Here is a 20445-nt window from a genome sequence, read left to right on the forward strand (position 1 = left end):
ACATAATAATCACAATGTAATAACTTTAGAATGAAAAATCTATATTAGAAATCATTCCGATAAAATCAATTATAATAACTATTCATAAATAATTTGAGAGAATTAGGTATGTTATAAATATTATAAATGGTTTTCAAATCAAGTGTAAACTCCTTATTGAGATTCTTTTTATGATTTATTTACATAAATTTGCATACATTTCTTTTGCTTATTCTTTTTAATCTTTCACTTAGAGTCATTTATTTGATATGTGACGCCCACGTCATTAACTATACTCTATGTTCTATTTCATGTTTGCCATGTGTATATGTCTGCGTGTACTTGAGTGTCAACCGTGAACCACCCACTGTGGGTGCTGGCAACTGTGCCTGGGTGCTCTGAAAGGGGAGCGAGTGCTTCTTGCTTGCCAGCCCTAATATGTGTTCTTACTGACAGGGAGATACTTAGAGTTTTTGAAGTAAGTTTACTGCCAATGTGGAGAAGAATTAGTAATTAGTAATTTTTTCTACATATTTGGTTAAGTCTTGATAGTTTTATTCTGAAGTTTTGTTGTTCCTTAACAGTGTTCTTTACACTAATGTCGATGCTTTTTTTGTGGTTTCCTAATAAAATTCCACTTTGAGAGCAACATCTTCTCAACAAGAGTAAATGTGTGTAAGATAGCATTTACAGAAAAAAATCCATACTTTTGCTTCTTCAAATGTTATATCAGAATTCCAGTGATGAAAAATGATCCGTTTGAATTGAAAGTTCACTCCTGCTTAGAAACACATGCAAACCAAATGACTCTTGCCCTTATATCTATAACCACCATGCACATCTGTCTGTACCCATCTGTTATACCGCCTATCTAAGGAATTGTGAAAAGACAAACAAACAAACAAACAAAAAAAAAAACCACAATGAAACTTCTGTAAGTGTTTCATGGGCAGAATCAGCGTTTCTAACTTGCCACATGAGGTGAAATAGCTTATTCAGGCTTTCAGCTGATGCACCAATGAAGAAAGGGGAAATGGCAGGAAAAGGAATAGATGATATTATTGCTGACAGAGAAAGGTGTTCCCCACCAACCCTGTTAGGCATTGCACATGAACATTAAGATATATAACAATAGCATACATGCAGAGGACCTAACTCAAACCCACATTGTCCGTGCTTGTCGCTTCAGCCTCTGTGAGGTCCTGTAAGCCCTGCTTAGTTGATTCTGTAGTACATGTTCTCTTGATGTTCTTGACACTTCTGGATCCTACAAGCAACACCCCCTCCCTTCTTCAGGGTTCCCCTGGCTCTACCTAATGTTTGGCTGTGGGTCTCTGCATCTGCTCCCATTAGTTGCTGATGATACCTCTCTGACGACAATTGGGCCAAGCACCATTCTTATCTAGCAAGAAATGTTGGGATTGAAGCTATATTTTTCTCAAACTATATTAAATGAAAACTTCCAAACATTTCCTTTAAAGTTCACTTCCAATAACACTTCCCTAAAGAGACAGTGGCTACCAAACTGGCATCTAAGACAGAAATGAAGTATATCAGCAGGGATGACTTACACACAGCAAAGAAATGGACTGAGTTGATGATGTCAGTCCATCTGCTCCTTTCTACACAGTTCCAACCTTGCTCCTAGACAATAGAGTCCTATAAGGTAGGCCTTTTTAGTGTCCTGTGTTGAGATCTGTCCTCCTATCAACCTTGCCAAACTCTTAGAACCCAACTCATAATATTATAGTATCTGTTCAGGGTGATAATCTAAAAGTAAAACCTAAGTATAGAAATCAAGAGGCAGAAAACAGTGAACATGTGTCTTCAAATAGGTAGACTTACAGTAACTTTTGTAAAACAAAATCAAACGTTGTAATTAATTACATCAAAGACCCAGGAAATTGTTATAAAAAGTGTAAAATACTAATAATTTCCTTAAGCTTTGAGATTCCATATTCATGCAGTCTTAGTGTACTGAAATTATACAGGCAGATAATTTTCTTAATGATAGGTTTTAAGCAGAGGAGAATTCTGTTTTAAAATACTAACATTTATATTGTCTCCTTGGTGTTGTAAGCAAGTGCTTGCCACACTTGTGATGCTGCAAATTTGATCACTTCATTTGTCTTTCAAGGGCTTCAAGTTCTCCTTCCCGACTACCTTCAGGAACGTTTTGTGCAGGCCGCGTTGAGCTACATTGCTTGCAATTCAGAGGGGGAGTTTATCTGCAAGGATAATGACTGCTGGTGCCACTGTGGCCCAAAATTCCCAGAATGCAACTGCCCCTCCATGGACATTCAAGCCATGGAAGAAAATCTTCTTCGAATAACAGAAACATGGAAAGCCTACAACAGTGACTTTGAAGATTCTGGTAAGATAGAGATTTTACTAACATAATCTCAGTCTTGACCCAAAAATATGATTGAAGGACTGCTTTCTCTTGTTGAAAAAAATGTTTCATTACATAGTGGGAAAGATTTTCATTTTTTAATCTTTCAAGTAGATTTTTATATTGCACTTGTTACTGCTCATTTACGGTTTTATAATGATATTGGTGTACAGTGTATTGCTTATGTTCTCTTATTATTGGAGCCCAGCCTGCTCTATGGCTGAAGTATTAACAATTTATTAAGATTATTTGCTAGGCTGGCCCAGGCACCCTCTGGACCACTGCCAGCAGACCAAGGTGGGGTCAACCTTGTGGATTCTTGAGAGCCTCCCCAGCACCCTGCCTCTTCCTATTCCCATGATGTCTTCATGTATCATGGTATCTTCCACCTTGCCCTCCCACTCTGTCACTGTTCAAGCTTGACCCTCCCATTTTCCTATGTTCTTATCCCACACTCTTCACCCTCTGCCACCCTTCCACACCCAGTCCACTCATGTAGATCTCATTCACTTCTCCCTCACAGGTCATCCATGTGTCCCTCCTAGGGTCTTTTCCTGTTAGCTAGCCTCTCTGGAGTTGTGGGTTGCAGTCTGGCCATCCCTTCCTTCCATTTAGTATTCACTTATGAGTGAGTACATACTATGTTTGTCCTTCTGAGTCTGGATTACCTTACTCAAGATGACATTTTCTAGATCCATCCATTTGCCTGCAAATTTCATGATATCATTGTTTTTTACTGCTGTGTATATGTGCCACATTTCTTTCTCCATTCTTCAGTTGAGGGGCATCTAGGTTGTTTCCAGGTTCTTGCTATTACAAATAATGCTGCTATGAACATAGTTGAGCATGTGTCCTTGTGATAAGAGTGAGCATTCCTTGGATATATGTCCAAGAGTGGTATAACTGGGTCTTCAGGAAAAATTATTCCCAACTTTCTGAGAAACCGCCATACTGATTCCCAAAGTGTCTGTACAAGTTTGCATTCCCACCAACAGTGGAGGGGTGTTCCCCTTGCTCCACATCCTCTCCAACATAAGCTGTCTTCAATGTTTTTGATCTTAGCCATTCTGACAAGTGTAAGATGGTATCTCAGAGTTGTTTTGATTTGCATTTCCCTGATGACTAAGGATGTTGCGCAATTTCTTAAATGTCTTTCAGCCATTTGAGATTCTTCTGTTGAAAATTCTCTGTTAAGCTCTGTAGCCCATCAATACATCAATTTATCACCTTCGTATGTTTCTCTGCAAGTCTCTGGAAGCCCTTGAGTTTCATTTGTCAGGGAAACATTGCCAGCATGTTTTGTATGCCTTCACATCCACATGACTAATTACTATTCACCTTAAATTGACCACTTTTTATAATAGTATTTAGAGCCATCTTACAATAATGGTTAAAGCATTTTCTGTTATTTTTGAATATTTAGAAAGGTATATATGAAGTATTTTCAAATTCTTCTTAGATATTACATAACCCATAATCATATACATCATCTTCAGGCATATACAGTTTAAAACTGCTGCACTTACAATCATACAAAATTAAAATACTCCTCAAAAATAATATTACTTAAAGGATAATGTATGATAATATATAATAAAAAAAGTATTACTGAAAACTAATGTATGGTGAATGGTAGAATTTATTCAAAACGTGTTAGGCATGAATAACCAACAATAAAAGTGAAGCATGACATCTCTCTCTCTCACACACACACACACACACACACACACAAACACACACACACACACATAGGATTGGAGAGAGTAAATACATTCAGGTTTATTTTTATCAAAATAAAGAATGATGTTGAAGTAGACACTGGACATTGTGTCTCAAAGTGATAGTTGTTTACTTTCGCAAAGCTTCAGGAGTCACAAAGAACATATTTGAGAGTTACTGCAGTATGATTATAGTAATAGCATTATGTTGTATAATTGAAAATTACTGGGAAAAACTCCTAATATTATCATCTTAAAATGTATTAATTACTGTGGGGGGGTTAGTGGATACTTCACTTAGTTTTTCTCAGTTACTACACATTAGTTATGTTTATCTTAACCCTAAATTACATATCAAAATTATAATTTGCCAATTTGTAGTGAAATATAATTTAAAAAATAGCAAAGATGTATTAGGATAGACTTGTCAACTATAAAGGTAAGAAAAGAAAATGCTGGAGAGAATGATGAATGGACACTGTGAGTTTCTGCAAGTGCTTTTCCTTGGGGCACATTTATCAACTCTTGGCAGATTTCAAACCTGAGGAACCTTCCTTGCCCCTGAAAAATGTTTCTGCTTCAGGGAAAGTAACCTGACCAAATGTCTATGGCACGACTAGGTTATAATAACTAAATTTAAAGTGCAAACTAGTCAGTAAGTCTTTATATTATTTTCCCTAATTTCAATCCAGATATGAAAGCTGATGGTTAGGTAGTTAAATGAATAAAAGCTGAATTCAATAAAATTAGTTGAATTAAACCTTATGTAATGGCATTCCAAAATAGCATATAGATTGAAATTAAATGTGCAAAGCTACCTTAGAAGAAGTTTGAAGCAAAGCATGATTACAATTTTGAGTCTGAATTTAGAGATTTTAAAATGCTCAGGTCTTATGATGATTATTGGAAATAGAACATATTAAGTAATATATTGGTGGCCTATTGCAGATAAATATAGTTTCTAAAATGTGTATGATAGGCATAAATTTTGCTTGTACTTTCCTTGACTGACCAAAATCGTATGCACGATAGTAAGAGATGAGATGATAACCTATAAATGCCAATCAGCTTCAGAGAGAGAGAGAGAGAGAGAGAGAGAGAGAGAGAGAGAGAGAGAGAGAGGGAGGGAGGGAGGGAGGGAGGGAGGGAGGGAGGGAGGGAGGGAGGGAGGGAGGGAGGGAGGGAGGGAGGGAGGGAGAGAGAGAGAGAGAGAGAGAGAGAGAGAGAGAGAGAGAGAGAGAGAGAGAGAGAGAGAGAAAGAGGTGTACTTCTACTTCCTGGCTCTCTTTTCCATTTCACAAGACTATTTTTCTCTTTCTTTGCTAATTCTGTGCTTCATTGCTTATTTAATATTTCCAGTACCTTTATAAGTCCCATAGCGGCATGCTTTCCCTTTGCTCACGTTAGTTGAATTATTTGTCATGAGTTTATAAATGTGTGTGTATGTTCTCTATATGACAGACAACTTTAGTCACACAAGTCTTAACAATATGGCTGTCTAAATCAAAATGACAATACCATTTGACCGTCCAATAACAATGGGGGAAATTTCATAAGGTTCAATTTATAGATGACAAGCTTTAGGCAATTAATGGGTGCTGAGAGAAGAATCAGTCTTCTCCAGGGAAAAGCCCCTGATAGGTTATCAAACCCAAGATGTCAACCTTAAACACACACACACACACACACACACACACACACACACACACACACACACAAATATATATATAATTGTGTGTGCTAACATATGTGTGTATGTGTTTGTGTATGTAATGATAACAGTAATTAAATGGAATATGTCATAAATTTGAGAAAGAGTAGACAGACAGAGGGGTTAGTGAGAAGGAATGTGGAGTGGAAATTGTATAAATACAGTAAAATACAGTACTAATTTGTCAAAGTATCAAAAATATGTAAAAAATAAATAAATAACCAGGCCACTGCAAACCTGTGGAAACCTGATTCATTGTTTTCTAACTCTTTGTGTCCTTCTGCTGTCTCTTGCCTGGTTGTTCTCATTGGGTCTTATAGTGTTAAGTTGAGTACAAAGAGCTGAAGTGGATATCCTTACTTTCAAAAGGACCTGAGTCTGAAAACTCAGCTTTCCTCGTATTTTGAATTTTTAAGGTACTATAAAACTACAAAAATACTAGAAAATCACAGAGGAGATATGATTTAAACAGAAAAATATTTTAATACCACCCCCAAAGCAAAGAAAATAAAAACAAATATCAGCAAATATTATAAAAGCATAATAAGCATTTTTATAGTTTAAAATGAAAGAATTAACATTAGAGATATACCCCAAAGAATAGAAGAAAATATTAGGAAATGATCTGTAAAAGATATAATCTATAGAATATAAGGAAATTTAAATATATTTAAAATTTAAATTTAAATATATTGATTTATGTAAATCATTTTTTCAAATTAATTTATGAATGGAGAAAAAGATTATTTTTTAAAAATGTTTAAATTTTCTAATCATGAAGGTAATGAAAAACTAATGCTTCAATAAAATATTTCATTCTAATGAGAACAGTTGATTTTATCTGGTTAAAAGTATGAGCTGCCAACATGTTCAATGAACCTTTGGATAAAATGGGGATATGAAATTGCACAGTCATTACAGAAGACAAGACATCAGTTCCTTCAAAGCTGAAAAGTGGATGTTCCATGTAGTTGAGCAAAGTCAGTAGTGATTGTATAGCCAAAGGGTATACAACTAACAAGAAATCGACAGTTGCACCCCTCTGTTTAAACCCAAACTAGTTTGGTAACCATGAAATAGAAGCATTCCATGCCCACCAATGATTAATGAATAAAGGAAGAGTGTAACATAACAGAGTCCTCCTACAATATATCAAACAAAATTGAAATTCTAAAGTTTTCAACACATGTGTAAATGGATATCCTTATGTTTAGAGAAATAATTGAGGCACAGAAAGCCAACTTCAATTCGATCTTATTCACAGAATTATAAAGAATTCTGGTAAGTGGAAAGGGGCAGGTGACAGGGAGGAAGCAGAAAGCTTAAAGAGGGCATATGCAGGATTAGGTAGAAGTTCTGGTGTGTTATTGTTTAACATTGTCATACTAGATAGTGGAAGACAGGTTTTTGGAGAATTTCATCATGAAAAACAGGAAGATATGATCTGATAGACACGTGTCCTGACACATTGGGATACTTCATGAAAAGGTGCATTTCATGTTCTAGGTAAAATATACTTAACAGATGGAAGAAGGCAAGACAGTAAAAAATGATGATCTAAACACTGAAATGAGCAGCAAAGGTATCTTCTTGCCATGATGACAGTGACTGAAAGGAGTAAAGGGCAGGGAGCATAAGCTAAATATAGGAGTCTCTATGATGACAGTTAAGGTGTTCACCTGGAGCCTCCATGGGACTGGGCTAGGCTCTCTGCATAAGCGAGACAGTTTCGTAGCTTGACCTGCTTAAGGGGCAGGCCCCTTAGCAGTGGGATCAGGATCCATCCCTGGTGCAGTGTGGGCTTTTTAGAACCCAGTGCTTATGGTGGGACACCTCACACAGCCTTGGTAGAGAGGTAGTGGCTTGGACGTGCCTCAACTCAATGTACCAGGCTCTGCTGACTCTCCATGGGAGGTCTTGACTTGAAAGAGGTAGGAATGGGGAGTGTGTTGTGTGGAAAGACAAGGTGGAGCAAGAGGAGGGAAGAGAGGGGGATCTGTGGTTGGTATGTAAACTAAACAGAAAATTTCTTAATAAATAAATAAGTGCAGAAAATAAATTAAAAACAGATAAATATAGGAAAATGTTCACCAGATATTTACAATCAAATTTGAGTTAGGAAATTATATAAAATATCAAAATGTGTTATTAGAAACTAATAAGTCAATATTTTGTTTCCAAAGCAATTTTATCCTAGATAGTGGCATAGTTATTAAAGCAAAGAACAGGTTAGTAAAACCTACAGGTATAGAATCAGTGAGGTTAAAATATTGAAAATAAAGCAGGCACATGGCAATCATGCATGGGGTGTGTTAGTGTATAGTAATAGGTGATGCAGCACAAACAATATTCAGGGTCATAATCGATATAATATCTAAGAAAATTTAAAAATGATACTGACATAATGTAGGATATGAAGACAGGGAGAAGGACAGTCAAAGGATTCATTCTAGTTATGACAGAGCCATAATAGTCATGTCATGATCTCACAACAGCTAGGCTTGCCTGTATAGGGGAGGCATACCTGAACTCTGCTAAACTATTAATCTATTGATAGTTTCTGGTGGAGAGACAGCCATTGTCTTCATTTGTATGACCGCAGGATAGCCCACCAGGCTTCAATAGATAGTTCAAATCTATGGCTATGTAGAACTCCCTGGTTAAGCTCAGTAGGTAACAATAAAAAAACAGAGGGACAAGAATGTGATAAAAAGACCAGGAGAATAGGGGAGGTGGTACATATATGATGGGAGGGCTATATGAGAGGTAGATGAAATAATATCCAGAATGTATCATATTGATATATGAAATTTCTAGAGAATAAATATAATAAAAAATACTTTTAAAGTATTTCCCTAAACAACCATATAAAAACTGCATTTGTGTATCTTTGTTCAACTAAATGAAATTAAATAATCAAATGCATTTTCTTAAAAGCATGATAGTAGAATTGCTTTGTTTTATGTCTGCTAAATTTTGAAGGTGCAAGGGGTAATAATTTGTCATGCTGTACTGCAGAAATTCAAATCCTTTTATACTGTATATAAACATGACAACAAAATAAATAAAACAGAGGGAGGCATTGTGGTTTACTTTTAAATGGTTGATTTGATTTTAACTTGAAAAATGAAAAAATGCGAGTAATTAACTGGCTAAAATATATTTTCCCTGAAAGTGAGATATATTGGCTCGAAATTCTTTAATTAGGAGTATAATTATCTGAATTTAGAAGTGTTTTTCTCAGGTACCAATAGCAGCATGAGGTATGTCAGGGTGCATAGCCCAGTAATTGAAACTGCTAATTGCAGTCACTGTATAGAAAAGGAGGAAAATAGTTTTGTATCTCATTAGGTCAAGATAACTTGTTTGTGTATGTGGCTCTGTTTACTATTGTCACAACTAAAATCTAATCTGTAGCTTAGGGTAGTGTGCTCATATTTGGGTCATTTTGTTCTATAATGTATGTCTTAGGAAATATACTTATTACAACCTGTAAACAAAGGTGTCAGACAATCTCAAGAACAGATGTACTTCTTTTCAAACCCTGCAATCTGAGAATGTTTCCAATCTACTTAATTGCAGGGAAATGTTCATTTGAATTTAGAAGACTTTTTCTGAGTGAGAAATAGCAAAGTGAGGTATTTCAGAGGGTGAACCACAGAAATTTATAAGGCTAATTATAAAATAATATAAAATGCATTCATTCTTTATATTTCCAGATAATGAGGCATGTATAATAAATGCTTTTGGCATACAGGTCCATCAGGTGTAATATATAATTACAAATGAAGAGAATTATAGAAACAGAAAAAACTAAGTATTCATATGCTCTCACATCTGCAATAACTAAATATTATTTATTTGCTATGTTTAATTATATGAAAGTAACAATTATAATTCCAATGATGATGGAAAGCCAATGTCTTTCACACATTTGTGACAAGATTCCCAACTTTTATTGAGAAAATTTAAATATTTTAGTCTTGTATATATATCTAATTTTTTAGCTTAAGTGTAAATTATAAAGTAATTTCCCAATCACCCAGAAAAACAAATAAACCCAAAACAAATAACGTATTTCCTATTAACTTTCTAAGTCATCAATTGGTTTTTCATAAATGAGAAACTAAATTATTTGAAGGAGGTTATGGAATATAGGGATCTTTCATGGATAATAATCTTAAAGCAAAACAAAGTTCATTTGATATATTTTGACATGACACTTCAAAATACTTGTGTTATCACTTGGTATACACAAAATTGAAGGTGTGATATGCTGTCAACAAATATCTTCAACCAGACCATGTCCTATTAAATGAAAAGGTATCTTTTGATGTTCCAAGAATGTCAGTTAGAGAGCATTTCATAATCGGAAATGTCTAGGTGTGACTTTTGGAGAAAGCTGTACACTTAAACATTTGATGTGAAAAATGATAAATTCCCTAGAGACAGAATTGTATCATTTATTACAGTACAGAAAAGCTGATGTATATTCATCTACAATTTTAATAATAATTTACTTAGTTTTCATGTTTAGTATTTCTAAAAATTACTTAAAAATTTCTCTTTCAGGTGACAGTTGGCTCTCAGCTTTTTAGAAAAAAATACAACAAAAACAAACAACAACAAAAAATTTTGGGAAATAACAGTATGCACATATAAAATACTTAAATGTCAAAGTCACTTTAGAAGTTATAACTTTCAGAAAAAATATACTTTTTCATACTCTATTTCATTCTCTTCACTGGTAATAAATCACTATGGTTTTCACTAAGAATCCCCATTAAATTCTTAGCATTGCACAGTTTATGGTTTATACTGGTATATTGTATTGACTCCAATCGATGCCTGCTAATTATAAGATCCCCTATCCCTGGCGAGATTATCACTCCATACACATGAAAATCTGAGTGGCTTTTAACTCCAACAACATTCTCTAAAAATTCCCAAAATAGGAAAGATTTTTATTTTTTCTAAATTGCATAAATTTTTCTTAGCAAATGTGAAAGAGCAAAGTAATGAAATTATTAACTGTAAAAATACTGAGAGCTGAGAATAGGACTAACTTGACAGAGCACATTGATAGACTGAGGAGGCCTTGAGTTTGAGTCATGGCATGACAAAATGCACGTGTGTCACAGACTTAAAATCCTCTTAATTGGGGAGTGAAAGTGGAAAAACAATGAATTCCAGGTCCTTCTGGACACATAGTGAGTTTGATGCCATCCTGAGCTACATAAGTCACGTCCTCAAACACAACAGAACAACAACAGTAACAAAGACAAGGGAAACTAGCCTCTTCCTCCCCAGTCCTGAGACTAAAGGCTATGCCACCACAACAGTGAAATAAGATTTTCTTAAGACAAACTATATTGAATACAGGTTTCTTTGGAAACATTAGTGGAAGGCCGGATCTCTTCTCATTGATCTCTTTGTGTAGAGCATTGGGGGCATGAAATGATACATTCTCTTCATGGTTAACTCAGTTTGAGATGACCTGTTGTTCAGGTCGGCTATTAAAGTCTTGAATTGCTAAAGTGCTTTAACAACAGAAAGACAGAAGAAAAAATGAAAGTAAATTAAAAGAGAAGTTGGGCATGGTGTATATGTGCATGTCTATAATCCAGTCACTCTTAGAAGAAAAGACAAGAGGGTTGTAGGTCAGGGACAGCATAAACACGGAAACTTTGGTTAGACAAAGAAAAAGTCTCAACACATTTTGGCATAGGGCATTAAAGGCTTTTTTTTCCTTCATATTTACATTTTTGACTTTGAACACTGATGTTTATTTCTCCCTTCTCCTGCATTACGACTCATTGCGAGATTCATTCTCTCTTTTCCTTCCAAGATCATACTACCAGAATATAATCTATGTGGAAAAGAAATCTTCATTCCAGATGGGGAATAAAAGCAAGCCATTCCCATTCATTATTACAGCCTTACCTATAAAATTCCACATAATACAACTGCTAAGAGTCTATTGGCAAAACCAAATTTAGCCTCCCTAATTTTTTTCTTGAAAGATAGTCTGAATATACATTCAAGGTTTTAATGTCTTCAGCAGTATGCTATTTTTTTTTTTTTTTTTTTTTTTTTTTTTGGTTTTTCGAGACAGGGTTTCTCTGTGAAGCTTTGCGCCTTTCCTGGAAATCGCTTTGGAGACCAGACTGGCCTCGAACTCACAGAGATCCACCTGGTTCTGCCTCCCAAGTGCTGGGATTAAAGGTGTGCGCCACCACCGCCCGGCAACAAGGATAGCTCAGCCGTTAAAGGCTAGGCTCACAACCAAAAATATAACAGTATGCTATTTTATTATCATGTATTCAATGTACTATATTGTCAGATGTAAAACGAATTAAATTCTTAGCCTAAAAGAAACAGAACAAAATTCATATCGATGTGAAATTAAAAGAAATGAAGAGATGGCATCCTTATCACCAAACCCAGATACCTAGACAAGGGCCAACAAGCCAGTTTTCCATGCTGACATACAGCATATTAACTCAGCGAACACTTCCATACAGAAGAGACTAATGGGGCATACAATACAGTCAATGAGGGCCTGTCCTGAAATGACACAGACAGCATTTGCTGAAGGTCTCAGGCAAAAAATAAGAATCTCCCTTTGGGTCTGCCTTCTTCTGAGAACTGTATCGTTCAATATTTATTATGTAATTCTAACATCAGGATAATATTTCTGGCCAAGTAACCTCATTTGCCAAATCTAAGGTGCAAACTGGATAATGTTTCTGAGTGTAGCTTATCCAGTATTCTTTCCAGAAAGACATTCCAGGACACATTTCATTAACATTTTAAAATTCGTAGGCATTGTGCAGAGAGTACAACTCCTATCCAAGTGAAGTAATCTGTATAAAATTTGCATTGCTATTTTTTAGGTCAATCAAGACACATTTTTTTAAATTTCTGGACATGATTTATTATACTTACTACTTTTTCTGACTTCACTTTTTTCCTGTTTTCTCTTTTTGTTGAACTTCAGGATTACAACAAAATCATAGTTATTGACAAAAATATGAACTTATGGATATCAGGTCTTGAAGATATCAGTATGACCAAGACACCATTTGAATATCATCATCCCAATTCTGGTGTCATTCTATCAGAAGTTTATATATTCTTAAAGGGAATGTTATTGCTTCACCTGGAGAACAACTGCGCATTTGAATTTATAAAAAAAAATATATATATATAGATACTTTAATGGCCTCTCTTAATTGTGAATAGGAACCCAACTATAAGTACTTACAGGATGCATCTTTTTCAAGGTATACCTTCTAAGACTAGTTACTGTGGAGGAGGGGGAATGAGGATCCCATCCATGCATCTTTTCTACATATTGAAGTATAAGTAATACCATAACTGAATTCATTATCTTAATTTTCAGAGTTGAGAAACACATACAGTTTTCCACGTCCTCTGGCTTACAACATATTCCCTTGTGTTCAAGCTCTCTACCTCTCATGACTTTGAAACAGTCCTCTGAAATTGAGTGCCTATATTGTAAGGAGCTGCTATACACATACATGTTACAAAATCATCCCTGAACTAAGGCATTGCAGTTTGTGTGGCATGCATTGCTTACCCAGTGGTTACTGACCTTGGGGTTTCCATATCAAGAAACCCCTTGAACACGGGCTAAGAATGAAACTATCATGTAGAACGTCACAGAAGACATTTCTGCATCATACCTTACTAGAAAGTACTGTCAGAAACAGCTAATTTCTATTACCCAATTTCTGGTTTTATTGAAAATATCATTTTCTACATACTACATACAGCAGTTTTACTAGTTATTTTCTGAATACTTAACTTGGGTCATTGTTCCAGTTCTAGACACTCTTCAGTACCATTGATGTCTCCTAAAGCCATTACATTAGGTCAATGCTATGAGATTATGCTTTACTTTGGGGACTAGTATTTATCCTTGCATTTGTAGTTCCATTTTATGTAGAAGTCAGGACCAGCAGGACAATACTGCAATGGTATATGACCCTACAATCCTAGATATAAACAAACGCAGTTTTTTATTCACAATGCATACCCACCACTGTTTAGCTTAGATCTCTGCTATTCACTTGGCTTATTTTTGAACTGAGGCTCAAGTAAACAGCATCATGGATTGGTTTGGTTATGGGAGCATTGTAGTAAAATACCATAATTTTCCACTGGCTCCATGTGAATCTCTCTTTAATTGTAATCATATTTTACGATTCAGCCTAATTTGATAGGAAACAGGAAAATACCATTTTACTGTGTGCATTGAAGACTAGGAGAAACAGTATTTGCAAAGTCAAAATGCCTGTCACAGTTGGATTTTTCAAAAACTGGATATGAAAATCATTATCTGTGCCATCAAGACATATGATTTCACTGCACAAGGGTGTAAACAGAACTTCCTCTTCCTTCTCAGCTTTCCTTAATTTTCTATTCTAGCAGGAAATTGAGATGTATCTATGGATAAATGACTTTCAATGTATTTGTCTACTGTATCCTTAATTTTGTTCAAACTAAGTAGCTAAAGCAAGATATACAAGCTTTATTAGTAACAAGCCACATGGACATTAGCACGTAACTTGTTCTTTTACAATGTCAGCAACTTCATTTATCATATGGTAAATTTATTTCGTCTGATATCCTAGAAAGAAAATTATTATACTCATTAAGTTACCACAAATGATGTTACCTTTTTGTGGGTTATATCATTGTGACAATTACTTGTGTGTATAACATAATACCTTAACAGAAGATGATAAATGAGTATTAGGACAAGAAAATAAGCCATTTTTAAAAACACCAAATTGCAATCTAAATTCTACTAAATGTAATATATTTTAACATATTGTGATAATTTTCTCGTTGTTTCTACAGTAATTTTTAGATAATTTCCAAACAAAATATTATTTCTAGGTCTAAGAAAGACAGAAGAAAGCCCAACTGATACACCTACTATTTTGTTTTTGATTTTTTTTATTATTGTTTTCACATCAATACTGTTTAACTGTAAAGTGTTTAATATATTATGAATAGCACCTTTGACATTAACAAATTTGATTTTGTACTTCAATTAATTTTTAGTCTCATCTGAAGTAAGATGTCTATAGAGTGCCAGGCAGGTGTTTTATGCAATGATGCTTGATTTAGCGATTGAATCCTACTGCCAAATACCTCATACCTCTTCCAGTTGGCCCTGATGTCTTCATTCCCTGTCGAAATCAGTGCTATCTTTCCAAGAGGCTGAGAGGGGTTTGATGTTTCTGCGAGGCAAAGAACATATTATTTTTTGTGTCCTTACACAAAACCCAGTACAGTGTTCTATAGAGAGCAAAAGCCTTATAAATTATAATACATATTGACTATTCAAGAGATAGTAAAATATAGATGTAATGCATGTGTGACCAAATATTGTTTGTGCTTTTGATTCGATCTATTTGTTTTCATGAGAATATCCCAGTAACTGTCACATTTGCTTTTCAATAAGTGTACCCTAGAAAATAATTTTAAAGAACATATGTGTTCTCTGTTATTTTGAATGTCATATATGAACTTTGAATGGTAGGCCTTGCTTTGATTTGTTTTATGTAATTTATTGTTTAAATGTGAAATAGAGCATGAACAACTGCCTTGACATACAACTCAGAAAAAGAAAGTAGAACATATAGATATATCAGGGAACATAGATATAATTTTGTTTTTCATTGGTTTTAAATTATTTATCATAGGAAAATATGTCTTCATAGAATTAATATGAGTTTGTTCTTGAGTTATTTCAATCTGTATGTCAGTCATTAGTTGCTTGAAGACATGTTTTATCAAGAAACAAAGAATTCAAGGATTACACCTAGTATCATCTAAACAAGATAAATAATGACCTCATTAAATGTTATTTTGTAGTTTTTACTGTCAGAGTGTTCTTTATATTTCGTTATTTGGGGGGGAGGGCGCCACCTAGTTCCCAAATAAATTCACACAGGGAGGCTTATTGTTACTTATAAATTCCTGGCCTTAACTTGGCTAAATTTCTAGCCAGCTTTCCTTATCTTAACTTACCCCGTCTACCTTTTGCCTCTGGGCTTTTCCCATTCTCTTACTTCTTTACCTCTTACTCTTATTCTGTCTGTGACTTGCTGTGTATTTGGGTGGTTGGCCCCTAGAGTCATCCTCCTTCTCTGGCTGCTAGCTCTCCAATGCCTCTTCACAGATTTCTCCTTCTATTTATACTCTCTGCCTTCCAGTCCCGCCTGTCCTTTCTCCTGCCTTGCTATTGGCTGTTCAGCTCTTTATTAGACCATCAGGTGTTTTACACAGGAACAGTAACACAGCTTCACAGAGTTAAACAAATGCAACATAAACAAAAGTAACACACCTTAAAATAATATTCTACTACATTAGGGACTATGAAAAGTTTACCAAATAAAACAGTATATTCAGAAAAATTTTATTTGAGAGTCATTGGTCAGAAAGTATGCATGATGATTTTGCCTACAATTTGTGGTTCTACTTACATGATTATTCACTTTAACTCCATCCTTTTTGAAACTATGACAAAGATATTGGCACTGAGTGCATTTGTTTCTTCCCTGATAACCTCATGTTGCTATGTAGACTTTATTAAAGTCTTCCACTGCACTGTGTGTGGTACTTTATAAATTATCTAAAATACTATCTTATAAATGCAATTTTAGACAACATTCTCTTACACTGTGAAACAATTTTTGCTTATTTTCAAGGAAATATTCTTTTTTCCTTGTGTTGTCTTTAATATATATATGTAAGATCAGATATTAATACTTGTATTAAATAAATTGTCATAGAAGTAAATATTCTTAATGTAATCATTTCCTAAAACACACGAGTAAGATTTCTTTTGCATAACTGAAGACTTAATTGAATTGCATTTTGTATGAATGGCCTTGTTGATTATTCCATTATCAAACACCAATACATGGAGTTTCCAATTGTTTTACACACACATGCATACTCTCACAATATTAAGAGATTATTATCAAATAATGAGTTATGCTTAGAAACATTTTATATCTAGTAATCATAGCTTTCAAAATAAATACTTAAGAATTACAGAAAAAGAGTTGGAGGTGCAGTTCAGCGGCACAGTGCTTGCTTAGTATACTCAGGTTCAATCCCTAGGCCTGGCAAGATTTACAGAAAACAAAACCAAGCTTGCTAAAAAGAAATTGATATGTAAGATAAAGTTGCCATTTGTGTTCTTCATCAGATAGACAGATAACATGTAGCAACTGATAATGGACCATGCAGCATCTTGAAGTTGTGTGGCCATGCAACTGGTTTTAGTTAATGGACTGTGTGTGAATGAAAACCGCGCTGATTGTTGAACTAAGGAAGTCTATGGGAGAATGACTGTGGCTAGATTTAGGTTATAGCCAAAACAACTGGTGACATTCCAGATACTTGTGGGAGGTCAAAGAAATAATTAAACACCTGAGCCTATTGATTCCACCTCCCAACACATGATCACCTCATCGCATATGGAACTAGAGGCAAATTCAGCAGTCGACCAAATTCTCTGAAACCATAGGTATCATAAATCCTCAGTAACTGGAGATGTTTCTTTCCCTCATATTCTTACAAAGAGTAAAGCTAACTACAGGCAACACTAACTGAGCAAGTGAGATGCTTTGGATTGGATCCCAGGAGCATAAACTATTCCAAAAACATACAAGACACCATGACACTGCTAATGATAAAGATAATTATGTGAAGGCAATAAAAATGTTTATAATAATATTGATGTTATTGGAAAGTATGTTAATTTAATTCATGCATGGAGTGTGCAATTGATTACCAATTTGTGGTATTTGGGGTTTTCTTAAATACTGGCAGTGGAATTGTGTTTCATCAGTATCTTATTTCTTTATACAGTAACAAAAATTACTAGAGATAAAACAGATTCTACATTTACTTCATGTGAGCTGAAATTTACCATAATATCCTCAGTAATTGTTAATAGTTTCTATTTTTTAATTTGTGTGGTTCTAAGTATAATTTTAAAACCCATATTTTTTGAGATTTTAATATAGTTACAACTGTTCTCCCTTCTGTTTCTTCCTTCATCAGTCCATATACTCTTCCCTGCTCTACTTCAAATTTGTGGCCTTTTTTCACTAATGGTTATTGTATTCACATATAAAAAGATACCCCTAAATATAACCTGTCCAATCTGCATAATGTTATTTGAACAGTGACATTTTCAATACAATATTGAGTATAATATTGGCTTGTAAAATATGAGTGTGCCTCCCATAGCCACAATTCAAGACCTTATATTCATCAATAATTGAAAAGTTGTGGAACAGCATAATATGCTTTGTAGCACTTACCTACTTGTAAAATATATTTTCCTTGATTTGAACAACACTGTTATATTCTCATTTAGTGACACAGGTATAGCACACACAGCATCTGCCACACAGCTAAATGGTCTGTCACCGCGCATCCCATTTTGTTTCTGTTATCTTGCTAGAAGATCTTAACAGCTACCTTTAAAGAAGAAATAACCCCTGTGCTGGCAAAGTTAGTGCTATGCTCAACGAGTTGACAAAGTGTTAGTGGAAAGATCTTGAAGTTAATTGGCAGCAAAACAAATGTGTCCAGGTTTCACGAAGCTGTGTTATGTGAACTAGGATCAAGTATTGTCCTACAAAGGTGAATAGATTTGTCACCCTGGCTACACAAGACATCACGGAATAAAAAGATAAATTTTCAAAAACATCATTGAAGCATGAAGTCATGTCTCAACTCTTAAAACTGTCAAGACTGCTGGTCACTAGTTTGTCAACCTTACTTGATGAAGAATCTTCTATTTCTTTTGATTGTTTTTTTTATAGATTATTTACATTCTGTCCCAGTGAATGAGAACTCAGTGCATCACAAAGCTGAAGACTTTGACTTTGAACATATCCAATGAGAAAGACATTACTTTCTTAACATAAAGTGAAAATATTTTATAGCTCCCTGTGTTTCTCTCCACTGATAACACTTTACCATTTTTGTTCAGAAATGTCTGTACTTTTAAATTCTGTCCACTAAATGAGTCTTCTTTGGGGATTGTCACACAGTCTTCATAGGGAAGGCTTCAATATCTATATACAATTCTATCATTCTTGCATATTTATCTTGTAAGTTTAATCTTCCCAACTTCTTAGACTATTCTATTTCAAAAGATTTTTTAAAATATTAATGATTCTGTTTCATGGTAGTCAAACTTCAACATATAATGGAATTCAGGGTCCAGAAGCTCCTGAGCTGCACAACATTGAAAATCAATTTACATTTTACACTTCATATATGTGGAAGGTCAACGCTGCTCTGCCCTGTCCACTTCAAAGACCCAGGTTAAAAGAACAATCTCCCAGTTGAATGCAGAGGCATTTGCAATTGTATTCAGTGGGAATGAGACATACAGGATCTTCATTTAGATTACAGGACCTTTAACAGATAATGGTATACATCATTTAGGCTCAGAATTGTTTTATTTTTTTAAGTATATGTCATAGTGAATAGAGAAAAAACATTTATGTTATGGGAAAGCACATTAAACACAATGTGACAATTCATGAAATCGATCACGCTTCCTAATTTATAAATTAATTCATCAAATTCAGATAGTCTTTTTCAAAGACAGGAAACAACCAAACTGAAGGAGTCTATGCTTAAAGTGTAATGACTTAAATATTGCATAGATTTGTGAGAATTATTTCAGACTGAAATCTTCTCGTGATTTCACATTTCAATGTTAGTAAAGTGAAATAGACATCAACTGTTCAGTACTAACTGTGCAATAATCAAATGTCTTCAAAACAAAACTTGGAGCATTGATCTAATAAACCTAGTCACATTATTAGGTTATTCTTGCTCTCTAAAGGCCGCCTCTACAATGTCTGGATCCCGTTATAATTATTTTCCTTTAAATTCTCATTCCTCTGTTTTACATTTCTACATATTCAAGTAATTTATGAGTGCTTTAAGTACAGATAACGAAACATAGCTCATTTTGTTTACACTTTTTAAAACATTTGTGTTACAAAATTTGTATTTATAGAGTCTGTTTTCAAACAAGCTGAATTATTCCTGTTGTAAGACATTTCTTTCCATATTTGACTACAAATGTCTAAATTATTTTTACAGTTTTCTTCTTAAAACTCAGAGATAATACAATTACAAATAACACTACCCAGAAAGGAGAAAAATCTGTTAAGATTGTAATATTTTCTAGTATGTTTAGCATGACTAGATTAACTGTGAAATTCATTCAGTATTTGTTTAGAAAAATGTATGTTAAATAATGTACAATTGATTCCAGAACTGTGAGTAATAAACAATGACATGATTCTAGTTGCATTTTAGTCATTTAAAATAAATCACAGTCTTCATCATGTAACGTAATTTGTAATTAGCTACTATAATATTCCCAAGTCAATAGATACCAGAAATGTAAATCTCAATCATCCTGTAATATTCCTGATGAGATATTGTTTTATTTGTGAAAAGAATTCATAACTGTTTCTCTTTGAAATGTACTCAAAATTCTGCAATAAGAACATCAACCGCTAAAATGCTAAGACATGTTGAGCCAGATCTTTGTCTTC

The 20445-nt window shown here is 34.4% G+C and overlaps 1 protein-coding gene across 4 annotated transcripts in view; it reads left to right on the plus strand.

Moving 5' to 3' along the window:
• Brinp3 (BMP/retinoic acid inducible neural specific 3) overlaps positions 1–20445 on the plus strand; it is a 382003-nt gene that overhangs the window by 264581 nt on the left and 96977 nt on the right. For all 4 annotated transcript variants that reach the window (XM_015997685.3, XM_006978971.4, XM_015997686.3 and 1 more), the window contains exon 6: positions 2117–2353. In XM_015997685.3, the coding sequence (XP_015853171.1) occupies positions 2117–2353 (237 nt within the window). The remainder of the gene's footprint in view (positions 1–2116; positions 2354–20445) is intronic.

The sequence above is a fragment of the Peromyscus maniculatus genome, chromosome 11 (assembly GCF_049852395.1).
Source record: "Peromyscus maniculatus bairdii isolate BWxNUB_F1_BW_parent chromosome 11, HU_Pman_BW_mat_3.1, whole genome shotgun sequence".
Lineage (NCBI taxonomy): Eukaryota > Metazoa > Chordata > Mammalia > Rodentia > Cricetidae > Peromyscus > Peromyscus maniculatus.